Source organism: Athene cunicularia (genome assembly GCF_003259725.1).
Source record: "Athene cunicularia isolate RWA chromosome 3 unlocalized genomic scaffold, athCun1 chr3_part1, whole genome shotgun sequence".
Lineage (NCBI taxonomy): Eukaryota > Metazoa > Chordata > Aves > Strigiformes > Strigidae > Athene > Athene cunicularia.
In genome coordinates, this window is record NW_020799097.1 from 92,253,858 (window position 1) to 92,268,328 (window position 14,471).

The 14,471-nt window shown below is 34.3% G+C and overlaps 1 protein-coding gene across 1 annotated transcript in view; it reads left to right on the forward strand.

The window, feature by feature from the left end:
- DNAH8 (dynein axonemal heavy chain 8) overlaps positions 1 to 10,447 on the forward strand; it is a 145,977-nt gene extending 135,530 nt beyond the window's left edge. Inside the window, exons 87-92 of the mRNA XM_026845011.1 lie at positions 70 to 230; positions 4,743 to 4,899; positions 5,408 to 5,560; positions 5,654 to 5,843; positions 9,294 to 9,415; positions 9,894 to 10,447. Of these exons, the coding sequence (XP_026700812.1) occupies positions 70 to 230; positions 4,743 to 4,899; positions 5,408 to 5,560; positions 5,654 to 5,843; positions 9,294 to 9,415; positions 9,894 to 10,181 (1,071 nt within the window). The 3' untranslated portion in view covers positions 10,182 to 10,447. The remainder of the gene's footprint in view (positions 1 to 69; positions 231 to 4,742; positions 4,900 to 5,407; positions 5,561 to 5,653; positions 5,844 to 9,293; positions 9,416 to 9,893) is intronic.
- Positions 10,448 to 14,471: the final 4,024 nt, after the last annotated feature.

A 14,471-nucleotide genomic window follows, 5' to 3' on the forward strand; every position in this document is an offset into this window, starting at 1 on the left:
ATAAATACAAGATAAAAACCCCTCTAAGTAACAAAGTAACTGTGTTGGTTTCCTCTGGATTTTTCACAGGTATGGTTTAATGAAAAGATGTTTGAGAACACTTTCTGTTTTTACTCTGGATATAAAATTCCAGTGTGCAAAACCCTAGAACAGTATTTTGAATACATCCAGTCACTCCCTGCCATGGACAGCCCAAAGGTCTTTGGTCTCCATCCTAATGCCGATATTACGTAAGTAGGTCTCAACATATTAAAAACAGAGAGCCTTTTTTTAGTATAGGAAAGAAATCCCTATGAAATGTGTAAGGAAAATATATTTTTCATAGGAAACCTAGGATTCATGTGAATTTCACTGTTGAAGTGGAACACTTGATGTGTATGTACGTGGTTATGAATTCAGTATCTTCAGCTACATTTTACATGTTCCTTTAAAGTATTTAGAATTCTAATTACCTGCTCCTCATGGGTTTAGATTTTTTTTTTAATTTGAAAGCATTATAAAACTTTTATATGATGCAAGGTTCTATACAGTTCAACTAGAGAAAGTTTCTAATGTTTCCCTTCTGTTTCAAGTAGTATATTATTTCGCTGTGCACACTCATTAAATGATTCTCTGGATTGTCATTTGGTTTACAAGCACGCCTTTGGATGTAACTACAATCTTTTGTTGCCATCCGTTCTGCCATTTCCATTATTTAAAAGCTTTTCAACCTCACCAGCTAACTTCATTTAAAATTTTATCTTTGACTTAATTCACTTTTTCATTCCAAATAATGTGTGTCACAGCTTGGCTTTTATTTCCTTCTAATGTTATATGCCCTGTGAAAGGATATGAATCATCTTCATATTTTTTCTCTGAAGTTCTTAATAATTCTGCCATGAATTATTGCATTTCCATTATGTTCATATTAATTGTTTCTTAACATAGCTTTTTGTATTTTTAAACAAAACAAATGTTATTCAAATGCCCAGATGATCTGGAAACCTAATATCTTCTAATATTTTTGGACAAAACAATAATTTCACAAAATTTTTCAGTCTCAATTTGAGAGGCTGATGCAGTATCAAAAGCCCAATATTCTAAGCATGTGGTGAGAACAATACAGTTTTATTGTCAACTCTGGCTTGTACCTACCTTTGTAAATATATACTTCTGAATAAAAGAATCTAAGAGTAGATTGTTTCAAGTCATTCTCTCATAATTGCAAGAACCTGATACTGCCAGAACCAAGAGCCAAGATTTGACAGAGAACTAATCAAAGTCCTAAAGAGAGAAATGCTTTAGACCCAAAACTAGGTTGGCAGGAGGGCTAATTTATAGGAGAAAACTTGAAACTAACAGTGTTGGGAGAGTCTTAGTGAGTAGAAACAACTCTTTCATTTCTCTCTAGTACTGAGTTTTTCTTCCACTTGGTACATCAGCATATTCCTGCTACTTTAGTAATTTTTTTCTGGGTATTTCTTTAGAGTTTGGAGAAAATGTTCATCAGCTTCATGCTTTTTTTCATGTCTTACCACAGTCTGTTAAAGGCAACTGTGCACATGTATTGTCTGTCTGAATTTAATCTTTGACACATGAACCAAATGGATTAGCATCCCATACAATATAAAAAGTTGCATTAAAATTCTCCTGAAAATATATCCTATCAAATCATCTCAGAGTATGCAGAAGGCTAACTGCTAGAATTGGAACCCTGAGACAGCCAGGACCTCTCCATGTTACTATTACTGGGGACAAGAAAGACCTTATCTCTCACTGGTTTAGTGGGACAGTTTTCCAGTTCAGCCAAAAGCTCGATACATTAGTTCCAACTGTAAAACTTCACTGAATGTCAGTGCTTTCATCCACTTTGGATTAACACCTGAAGACGTTACGACTGATTTATCTTGCTATATGAATCATAGGCTCTGCAAAGGCAACATAGTTAACAGCTACCTGAGCAGGCAAGGAAGATTCTGACAATCTTCTGCCAAAACCCTTCTCCAATTGGTTCCATACCGAAGCCTTAAATTCAACTGAATTTTTTAAAGCTATTGCAAGCTGGTTTTAACCAACTAAAGAATCTCCTGTTGTCCCTTGTTGAATGTAAGGTTTTGAATACCACATTGCAATAGATATTGCTGTTTTCTACACAAAGCTGAGATAATGTTTCTGTCAAACTGCATTTGTTCTTAGTTTTAACTTTGAGTACAGAAAATTCCTGGTGGCACAGACTCCAACTATCAAACTACAATAAACTGTTGAATCCAATCTCTGTAAGAAAATATTCTTAATAATACTTTTCGGAGCAAATCAAAATCCAGGGAAAATTCCTTCTTTTTTTCTTCTTATGACACAATTTGTTTTGCAATACTGCTTCAGTGAAAAATAATATAAACAGGTATGAAGTACTTTATCTTACATACTTACTTTTAGACAGCACTGACACTGTAAATGAGATTTACTTAATGTTGCTTTAGCTTCCTTTATGGTTACCCAAGACTTCATTTACTGTAATAGAGAAAAATAGAGCCTTGAAAAGTACAGTACAAAGCAGACATCTAAAATACATGAGCTGAATCATGCTTCTATGCATTATCTATAAGAGCAATCTAGACAAACAGCTGTTATGTAGACATCTACACTTAGATGTCTAATTGTGATCAGGGACACCCCATTTTGTATATCTCATTTCCCTCCCAGGAACATGGAACTTCCTCTACAAATCTGTCCAATCTTTCTTTCATTATTGTTTGCATCTATACTTCAACATTTTATTTACAATGTAAAGTCAGGTTTTCCAAAGCCTGCAAAAAAATTTGTCAGAGTTTTTTTTATATTCACTATGTTCCACTGTTATGTGAATTAAAGTTCTTTCTTATATTTTCTCTCCTCACTTCCACACTGCATATTATTTTTAATTATGTACACATTGAGATGCATCTTTTCGTCTTTTGTATTTTTCTTAACAATAAGTCTTCTTGTTCAAACTGCTATTGCTGTTCATATTTCATGTTTGCTTCTTTATACAAGGTTCAGATAAGTTCTCCTCTCCAGAAGATTTCTAGCTTGGGTCATGGAAGAAGGGAATATTACTTACCTTTGATTCTGCTCATTTGAGGTTATTTTTTAAATAACTGTTTTGGGCTTTTCCCCAAAGTTTGTATATTGCCTTCTTTTTAAAATTGTTCCTATTTTTGTTTAGATTTGGGGAAAGACCATTTTTATAATCCTGTAATATTTTATAGTTCAATTGATTCATTCCATATAGAATAGTCTGACAGCAGTATTGGAAGAACAGTACTTGCAGTGTGAAGATGAAGGTTCACATCTCTCTTATCACTAGTCGTCAGACCAGCAAGACCCAGAGTAAGGGTTATAACCATAAGTATGTCATCCGAATTAGGAATAAAGCCATGAGTCCAAGAGGAATTCGATTTTATCCAAGTCTTCTGCTCATATGTGGTTTTGAATAAATCTTCAAATTGGCCATAAATGGAAAAAAACTTGAGAGTTTTGAGTCTAAAGTCAAAGGCTATTAAAAACCATGAAAGTCCCACCATTCCTACATTCATAAGCAAAAATTATATCCTCCGAGAAGCAAACTGCCAGTATGATTTTTTCTATTTTTTCGGATTTATAGTCTTTGTAATTCCACTCACAATCAGTTTATATTGAAATGCTGCAGTATCTAGCTTCTGTAGTCTCACAATACTATCTTCAAAGCTTAGACGGTTTAGGAGTTCACGTGTTCTATCCTATGGCACAATACTTGGTTTCATGTCATATAATTATGTATGGCAAATTAATAGAATGAGATGCGTGTCTTATGAAGGTTAAAAAGTAAAACTGACACACAAAATTATGCTTTGAGTCAATATAAATTTATGTTCTGTATCAGATTCCTCCTGTATGTTCCTTGTGTAGCTGATTCCATAAGGTAAAAGTAGGCAGTGCCAGCACTGCAGTACCAACACATACACTGTTACGTTTTCTTTTCCATTGCTTCTCATAGCTCTATGCCACTAGATAGCATTGTAACAAAAGTACTCCTATAATCGTGGTTGTGTCGAAAGACTGACGTTGCCTACTATCTTCTACTATCAAATACCACATGAATTTAATTCACTTTTCTGTACTGACTCAGTATATAAATCTACATTAGGTCTGCCCATGCTGTCCTATGAATAGAAGGTTTTAATTTCCAACATTATAAATCTAGCAACTTTTATCATTAATCCTGAAATAACTCAGACTGAATTTACCAGTTAATAAAGGGGCAGCTTGCAGAATGGTGCATTCCACTTTTAAGAACAAACTAAATGAGGGAAATATTCTTGCTTGTTACAAAACTTTTATTGCTTCCTCCCAGCAAATACCTGTTTAGAAGTCCTTATCAGGCATATGCCACTTTCTTCTCTTTCCTCAGAATCCCTAGAAATCATATGAGAGGTTTGCCTGCCACCTCACATTCTCAGCTTGCAGAACTCCATCTTAGCCCTGAATTAGAAAAACAAGTGTGTAACAGGGTGTGTAGAGGGAAGTTATATTCCTTATAACCATGGAAAACCAAATGTTGTTCATGATCAGTGTGTTCAGTGTGTTCAGATGGTTGCTGGATGCAAAAGAAAACTATTTCTTTTGGTTTAATCTGATGATGCAGTATGTTTTTTTCCTCAACTTTCAGGTTGTGTGTTCTACAAAGTATCATTTAACTATTAAAAAATTCTATGTAATTTATAACATTTTTCTTATCATCTCAGATACCAAAGTAATACAGCAGCTGATGTTCTAGATACTATTACCAACATTCAGCCTAAAGAAAGTGGTGCAGGATCTGGAGAAACTCGTGAAGCAATTGTTTATCGTTTAGCCGAAGACATGCTAGAGAAACTTCCTCCAGATTACATACCTCATGAGGCAAGCTAATCTTAGTTGTTTTCTTACTGTTCTCTCTGTTGAGTATTCACATATTCACATTCCAAAAAAGAAACCCTGAACTGTAAAGAAATACCATGCAGCAGATTCAAGCAACAAACCAACATCTTTATTGCTATCAGCATGAATCAATATCAGGCTTTTTTAGTAAAAACATCTAACAGTTGATCATGGAGATATGTCATGGAGACTATTCTTGGACTTCCAAAGCTGCATGTGAAATCACAGAAAAAATCAGTCTTGGCTTTTTGATAACAGTCTCCTGGGCCTTGGGTGAAGTCCTATTCTAGAAAAATCTGAGTATTTGGGTAGCACCAGACAAAAAATAAAACCATCAGTTTTAAGAGGATAAATGTTAGTTGAATAATGTGAAGTAAAAGTCTACTATTTACTTTTCTGAACACAAGAAAGTTAAGATGTTGTGTATGACAGCAGTATTGCAACAACTCGGATTTAACTGAGTTCTTTCTTCTGTGCTCCTATATTTTAGGTAAGAGCTCGTTTAATTAAAATGGGACAACTTAACTCTATGAATATTTTTCTTCGGCAAGAAATTGACCGAATGCAAAAGGTGATCACAATACTCCGCAACACTTTGAATGATCTTAAATTAGCCATAGAAGGAACTATTATTATGAGTGAGGCAAGTAAAGCATATTTACTATGTATGGAATACTGTATTTTAAACTAATACTTTGATTGTTTTAATTCATATATTATAATTTCATTCCTTCAGAATTTGAGAGATGCACTTGATAATATGTATAATGCTCGAATTCCTCAAGTATGGAAAAGAGTATCTTGGGATTCTTCAACACTTGGCTTCTGGTTTACTGAACTTTTGGAAAGAAATACTCAATTCTCTGCTTGGATATATGAAGGAAGACCAAATGTGTTTTGGATGACCGGGTTCTTTAATCCACAAGGTAAGGGTACTGAAAGGACTTGAGTAATAATGTATTTAATCATAATTTAATGTTTTTACTACATATCTAATTTAATATAATATAACACCTAGAAAAGATGTTTTCATCGCTATCAGAGTATGTCATAGAAGCCAAGATAATAAATGGGTTCAAAAAAAGAGATTAGATAAAACCATGGGAAACAGGTCCAACGGTAGCAATAACCATCACTGTCCAAATTTAACCTTTGAGTTAGGAGGTCCCTAAGCTCCAGATTGCCAGAACGTGGAAGAACATAGAAGGGAAAGGATTTATGTGTCATTCTGTGTGTTGTAATATTATTTCACTAAAGCATCCACCTTTGTCTCGTGTCAGACAGGATGCTTGTACAGATGATCTTTTAGTCTGACCTGTAAACATAGTTTTTATTAAACACTGGTTTTATATTATAAGAAGGAAAACATGTAGTTAAGAAATAAAATGTTTTATCTTGTTGACATATTGTAGCATATGATACAGCTTCTAAAGAAAATATACTTAATGATAATGATAGAGCTTTTAAAGAAAAGATTTTTTTTCCTGTGGTTTCAAACTGTTTAACTCATTCCAAACTGTAAATTGCAATTATGGAAGAGCTTTAATCTAGTGTAAGATGTTATTTATATGCTGTACAGTAGCAACAGAAAAACTTTTTTTGCAGTAAGAGCAATGATTCACTGGAACAACCTCCCCAAGGACATGGTAGGGTCCATGTTGCTGGAGGTTTTCAAGACACAACTGAACAGGGTGTTAGATAATCTCATCTAGGCTCCCTTTCCCACAAAGGCTGGACCAGGTGATCTTTTGAGGTGTCTTCCAACTTGGGCTGTTCTGTGATTCTATGAACATGCAACCATACCAGCATTTATAGCATTTATCTATCTTTCACAGAGAATCATTAAACTGTAGTTTTCACAGCACTTCCATTTCACAGGTTATTTAATGAAGAGTTTGTTCAGATTCATCAAAGATATACCGTGAAGTACTAGTAAACATTATCTATCACTATCTGTTAGAGCTTTATATATTTATCATTTATAAGAAAGAGGAAGAAAACCAAATTGTAACCATTTCCATGAGTAACAAACCCTGTTACCTTATTAGATGCATGTTCATAGAAGAATCTCATCTGACCTACACAACTGCCCATACAAAATTCTCGTGAGAAACTTCTCCTCTGTAAGAGCTCTGAGGTAGTTTCTTTCATTAGGATTAACCTCTGAAATCCTCGAGTATTTTATGAGTTATCTTCACTTTGTGATGCTTCTATTCTTACTGGCATTTTTGTGACTGTAAAAAGTACTAATATCAAAGTGGTTTTTTAGGTTGCTCTTATAAACAGTTGAGGTGCCTGGAGCACATCCAAATTATCATTAAAAGATGGTATTGAGATGCCAGTCAAAACATCATTCCATTTATATCCTAACTGGCACAGCTGGTAAGCACACGAATCTCTGGTGATTCAAAAGCAGCACTCAGTGTTGTAAAAGAAGATAATGGACCAGATTCTTTTGACCGAATAAAATATTTAGTCTAATAATATCTGAAATACAGATGATTTTGGACTTGTTGATTGCTTTGACTTCTGTGTTCCAAAAAAAAACAGTCTTGTAGATGAAGAAGCCTGCTAAGCACCAAAGTTGTGCGATGGCTAGGGGTGAGGTAAGTATAGTTACTATATTCATAACACCGCTCACCAGAAAATTCTGAGTAAAGCAAACATACAGTAAAGTTTAAAAATTAACTGTTGTGAGGCAGATCTGAAATCGGACTAGCATGTGCTGCCATGGCAGGAAAATCTAGACTGATTGCACTGGTGAATCAAGCTCTAAAACTATCACAGCATTGGCAAATACATTATAATATTAAAACATGAGGAATGTACTTTATCAATTTACTGGAAAACTCTATTTATAGTAGTATAAAGTATCACCAGTAATTGTATTTAAACCTGTTGTGATTTTTTAGTGTTGTCAGTGTTTGTCTCCTACAAATTATCATTATTAAAGGAGAATGTATGTTAATGGTGGTGCAGTATTCCATGCAGTAGACATAGCACTTGGAATGAACAAGCTTATGTAGAACCAAGTATCATATTATAGAGATATAATTAATTTTTAGCAAACTTTAGAAGCCTAAATAAGTTTGATTTTTATCAGAATAAATAGTATTTGAGAAATGAATACATGCTCATTTCAAGTACTACATTAATTGTATTTACATCACATTAATATTTTGGCTGTGACAAATATCTTAGCTTCTAACTCTTTGTCCTAATTAGCATGTTAAACCACTTCTTAAATTTTGAAATGTTGTCTTCTACTGCATCCCTATGTACTTTCATGGTTTCCCCCCTGGACTGTCATTATTTCATTTGGTGGTTTCTCCTCCTTTTAGATACTTGACAGCCCACAAAACACTAGTAGTCTTTTCCTTTATGCCCTATCAAGAAAGAACTGATGCCATATCATCTTTAAGTCTTTACAGTAATCACTCTTAAGTATGCAGTTCTCTATTGTTAACTTTTCTTTCTTCATCCCAATCTCTTTCTGACAACTCCAAGTAGTTCTTCATCCAGTTGCATAAAAATAGAAGCTCTTGGTGCTTTGGTGACTGCATTGTCATTTTCTGAGACACTTATGCAGAAACAACCAGGTATTTGCTGCAAGTGTTTAATTTTTGTAGCTTTTTCCCTTATAACACATACAAACCTCTTTGCTGCCCAGTTGTCATCTTGTGCTTATACTATTCAGCCCTTTATCAGCACAGATTTTACTGCAAGCCTCTGTAAAGTCTGTTCTAAACAGTACTCAAAAAATCTCCAAACTTGCTGCTTCATTTCTGTCTAGGACTCCCTTTTCTTCACTAACAAAACAAATTTTTCATCCCTTGTAAGCACTGCCTTGTCTAGATTCCCCACACTCATATAGTTATTTTTATTATCACATTTAGACACACATTTTTTGTTTTCCATCAGTGAAATTTATTTTTTACCTATTTCATTTTTTTTAAAAATTACATTTTTCCTAAATTGCCTTTACATAAATACCAGCTCACATAATTGATATCTTCTTTGCCTTCAAATTCCTTCTTGAAACACACCTCTACCATGGGTCCTGTGGTTGATTGCCTAATGATAATTTGTAAGTCAGTATGACGAGCAAGCTGAATAATTTGGTAGAAAAAAACCCCCACCTTTATGTGCCATTTAAAAATACTTTTCTTAGTGTAATGCATTCTATGCCACTTTTGTAATTTGTTTCTATTTTGGCCCCAAAGCAAAGTTTGCTGTCATTAGTCAGGGTGCTCATTTTCAATAGAGTTCTGAATATCCGTCTATAACATTCAGTGCAGAACCATGCAGATAACCGAGCAAGATTTCTTTTTTTGCCTTGTGAGATATATACTAAACCTCTGGCTTAATTTCTCAAGGATTCCTGACAGCAATGAGACAAGAAGCAAGTCGATCACATAAAGGATGGGCTTTAGATACAGTTACAATACATAATGAAGTGCTAAAGCAAAACAAAGAAGAAATCACATCACCTCCTTCTGTATGTATGACATGCAAAGATGTTTCAGTAGCAATTATGGTATTTAATTTACATTGTGCATCATTCAGTCATTTGGGATTGATAGAGGAAAAAGTTACTATTGTCTTCACCTCACTGTTTTTGCTCAGCATAGAAGATAAATAAGTATGAAGATTTTAATTTTTTTATTTTGCATTTACAAGAATATTTTATTACAAGAACTATGTCATTGTACCACTTAATTTTTGGAATTTATAGTAAAATTTAGATCAAATTTTCTAGTGTATGACTTTTATTAAGCAACTTTTATTGCCATCCATGTCAGTAGCATTATCTTCTGAAAAAGGATGATATTATAGTTTAAAATTAGTTTGAAAAGATTCAATGTCAGATTTTTTTACTATAAAACATATATGCCTTTTCACGTTTTAAGCCAATTACTCATTTTACAAGACAGATGCTTTATTCTGTGTGATGTATCTGCTTACTCTCCACACAGGAAGGAGTATATATCTATGGGCTATATTTGGAAGGTGCAGGCTGGGACAAGCGAAATAGCAAACTCATTGAATCTACACCAAAGATTCTTTTTGTCCAGCTGCCTGTGGTGCATATGTTTGCTGTTAATACAACCACTCAGAAGGATCCCAAGCTCTATGTTTGTCCTCTTTATAAGAAGCCCAAAAGGACAGATCTGAACTATATTACAGTGATCTATTTAAGGACAGTAGTGTCTCCAGACCATTGGATATTGAGAGGAACAGCTCTCTTGTGTGACATCAAGTAAACTGTTTTCCATACCATAACAGAAATAGAATATATGGCGCATGTAACCAACTACACGTGTAATTCTTCTACTGTTTTTATTTGGTGGCCATTGGTCATTATACTAGAACTTTCATTTCAGTCTTGGTTTAATGAATTTTTGTCTCTGCTTTGAGAAAATTCAGTTTGTCTTGGCTATTTGGTGATAGTTTTAAAGTAAGTCTTCAGAATAAGTTCACTGATTGTAGTCTTGGATGTTTCTATTGTATTACTTTTAAAAGGACTATTTGCTTTGATACAACTAATGTTAATTAAATTGTTGTTAAACCTTAAAAAAATAAAAACTTGGCTTTTTCACATTCTCATATACAGCTCTAGCTTGTGTTTCAGTGACATACAATGACAACAGAAGGCAATACAGAACATAACAAAATTTAAGTTCTCATAAATACAAGTTTTAAAATATTCCTGGATTCTCCATGATACCTACATTATTTTCTTTGACTCTGCAGGAAACTTTATATTTAAGACAGAAAAGTATATTTGGTCCATATTTTTTGCTTGGGGTTCCTCAGGGTTCACTTGTTTATGTTAAACTACATAGATTAAACAGAACTACACCAGGAATGTTTGTGTCTGGAATATCTGACAGACCATTACATTCTCTGTCCAGTTTAGTGTGTGGTAACATAGCTACAGAAGTAGAACAATGCCAACGACTTAGCATGGATGTTTTTCTAATTAAAATAGAGAACCAGATTATCTAGAAGTACAATTATTTTCCTGCATCTCATTTTAGCTCTAAAATATAGGCTGGAATCCTTGGAGTGGCTATCACAGCATAATTCTGTGATAAACCTGATGAACATCCATACATTTTCCAGACATAATTAGTAATAAACTAATTCTATGCATGTAAACAAGATATGCACTCTACACTATCTCTTCAATAATCTGCATAAAATTTGTTCTTCCTTCATATACCTTTATTTGGCAAGACAGTTTTTCATTTACATCACATGACTGGACTATATTCTTCCTTTTGCGGTTTGAGTGATCAAATGCATCTGCTGTGGCAAAGGGCAGCTACTCCTTTATCAAGTCCTGGGGCATCTGATGAGATAGCAGAAGGCTTTGAATTTTTTTAGAATCCTACAGCTTTCTGTTGGAGGTGACCATCCCAGGATATCCTCTTGCAGAAAGGCTATGGCATATAGGAAATAACAATACATAGACACAATATTATGAGCAGAAAAACAAAAAAGGAAGATCTCCAAATGCAATTAAATAAAAGGTTTCTTCTTTCTCTCCTCTGTAGACTTAATTTGATCCAAATATAGCTAAAGTGTTAGACTAAAACACAGAGAAATTTTTAAAGTTGTACCATGGAACTACATCTGCACAGAAGAAAAAAAAATATCTGACTGTGCAACTGCTGAGAGATTTTGCTCTAAGTAATCAAAAGACGACTGTACTTGTTGAACCTGACAGTACAGGTTGAACTTGACCAGCAGGTACCTACCCAGTTGCTTGCTCACTCCCCCCTGCCCCAGCAGGATGGGGGAAAGAATTGGAAAAGCAGAAGCTGAAAAAACATGGGCTGAGATGAAGACAGTTTGCTTGCGTGTGCAGCTTTTCTTCACTTATTAAAGCAAGTGAAGAAATTTACTTACTGCTTCCCACTGGCAGGCAAATGTTTAGCCACTTCCTGAAAAGAAGGGCTTCAGCATGCATAACGATTACTTGGGAAGACAGATGCAATAAGCACAAATATCTCCCCTCCTTCTCATTTCCCCAAGTCCTTGGTGCTGAACATGACATCATATGGTATGGAATATTCCTTTAAACAGTCTGGGCCAGTTCATCTTCTCTGAGCCTGCTTAGGGGTTTGTTCCATTCTGTTTCCTCAACACCATGCATTAGTTCATTACTTCCAGGTTACAATGAATATTAATTTCCATAAAGTTTTCCCATTAGTTTATGGAAATAATCTATGTGTTGTGATAGCAGCAATCTACTATCTATTCAGAAAGCTCCTTTTTTGTCCCTGCGTGCTTGAGGATATTCACAAATTATTTCTCTGTCCCAGTCCTATGTGGGTTAGTATTCTTACACTTGATTTGTTTACAGCCAGTTCTTCAAACATGTAACAAGGTGTAGTTAACTACCTGAATCACCACAAATCAATCCTCCCAGCTGACATAACATATAGGAATTCAAGACCTCAAAGTCAAGACCTTTCACTTCCAGGAATGCTTTATACATCCAGGATATTGTAACAAGCATTCAAATTCCTAAATTAACTCTAACTTTTTTTCTCATGTTCCTCAACCTTTTTGTGCTCATTTACCATTCAAGATACTGCTCTTCAAATTGTGAGACAGTATTGTGGTGCCTGAATTGACAAAGACAAGCATACCATGTCAGAAAAACACAAGTACTTAACAGATGATGAAAAAAAGGCAAATACTTGAAATATGACATTTAACTGGTTTTTGTGAAAGCAAGGGCCTAACTCACAAAGATCTGTGCTTGAGAATGTGAAGAAGAACATGTTCAGAATTAGCTTAGAGTGTGCATCCATAGTCTGTATTATTCTTTCCTCACTTAGTGGAACTGTCACCCAAGAGGATTTTCCTACCTATTTCCTCTGATTTTCAGAGGTAAGTTCAAGCAGGTGAGATGAGGGAAGGCATCATCTTTCCCACTGCTTTAGAGTGGACACATTAATTGGGAGACATTGATCTGCTGGTATGTTAAGACACTCACTTTTCACAGAAGTGTTTGTTCCAAGGTGATGATTCATGAGGAACATGACTGTATGATGAGCTTTTATATAGCACTGGGTAGCGTTAACAAAAACTATGGAAATGAGCTTGCAAATGGTGGGATTTGATTTCTGGTCACATTGCTAAATCTCACAAAGCCACTGGAATGATCTTGTTCCAATAAGGTAACCTTTCATCTAAAATTTAATTTAAAAGATTTGTTAATTTCATGAAATAGTTTTCTTCACCCACACCTTCTGTTTCTGCCTCTATATTTTGGTTGGTTGTAACTAAAATTTGTTCAGCAGACATTCAGAATATTCATATTTTATGGAAAGACCTACAGTTTTCTTGTTCAGTAACCTCATTCATTGACCATATCTATTCTTAATATTTAAACTAATTCATTATTTTCTGATAGTCTGGAAGAACTTTTGGCAGCAGTATGTAAGTATAATTCTGTTGATACAAGTACTGAAAATCAAATATATGGAATGTGCAAACTGCAGTTTATATACTGATGTTTCTACTGACTTTTTAATATTTGAGTGTAATTGTACAGCTATGACAAATCTCTTGATCAGATTTCTTCAGAAGCTGCTGGTATTGACTAGATGATCTTCAAGGTCCTTTCCAACCTAGATGATTCTGTATTATTTATACTCCTCAGGCAGACCTCACACATACTAAACCGAACATTGTAAGATGTTGTACCTGAATCTGCACCACACAAGCAGGATATTCCTGAGGCAAGTCTAGTTATATAAAAAACAAAAAAGAGATGCCTTTTCCAGTGGTTAATACTGCCTTCAGAAGCACAAAAGAAGCAGGCATATATTAACTCTTAGAAATTCAGGAAAACTTTATTTTTAAAATTTAGCAACAGTCCACAATAAAGGTCAAATCCAGTAACAGATTTTGGAAATAGAAATACCACATGATTCTTATATAGAAGAGGTTAGGATGGGGAAATAAACAACTGCTAACATGTATGACTTATTTTTATGCCTCTATTCCATTACAATTTCTAATTTATTAAATATAAATATATGCTAATAAGGTCATTAGCGATATCTGAGCAGTCTCTGACTTACTGCACCAACTATTTAATAAAGGAATGACTCAACCAAGGTATTAGTTAGTTAGATTACTAATAATTAATGGATATCCAGGAATGCAAGACACGATTTATCTAACTTCCTCTATCTTCACATTCCCAAATGTCTAAAAGGATTTATGGTTCTGTTCTGCCAATTAGAAAGTCAATTTTTTGGGACTTAAACTTAATTCTGATCTTGCTGATAGACCTATCATTTGCTTATATTTTTGTATTCTTTATTATTAATCAAGATATTTTTCATAGCATTCAGGTGAGGTTCAATCTTTAGCAAAATTTTTATAATTTTTCCTAAATAGTGAGATCTCATCCAAAATTTATCCTTAATGTCAGTTCTAACATTTACCTTAAGTAAAATATAGCTATCAGTATTTTTCCCCCTTATTCGGCTCCAGGAAAATGTGATTCCACACTCTGGATATTAGGA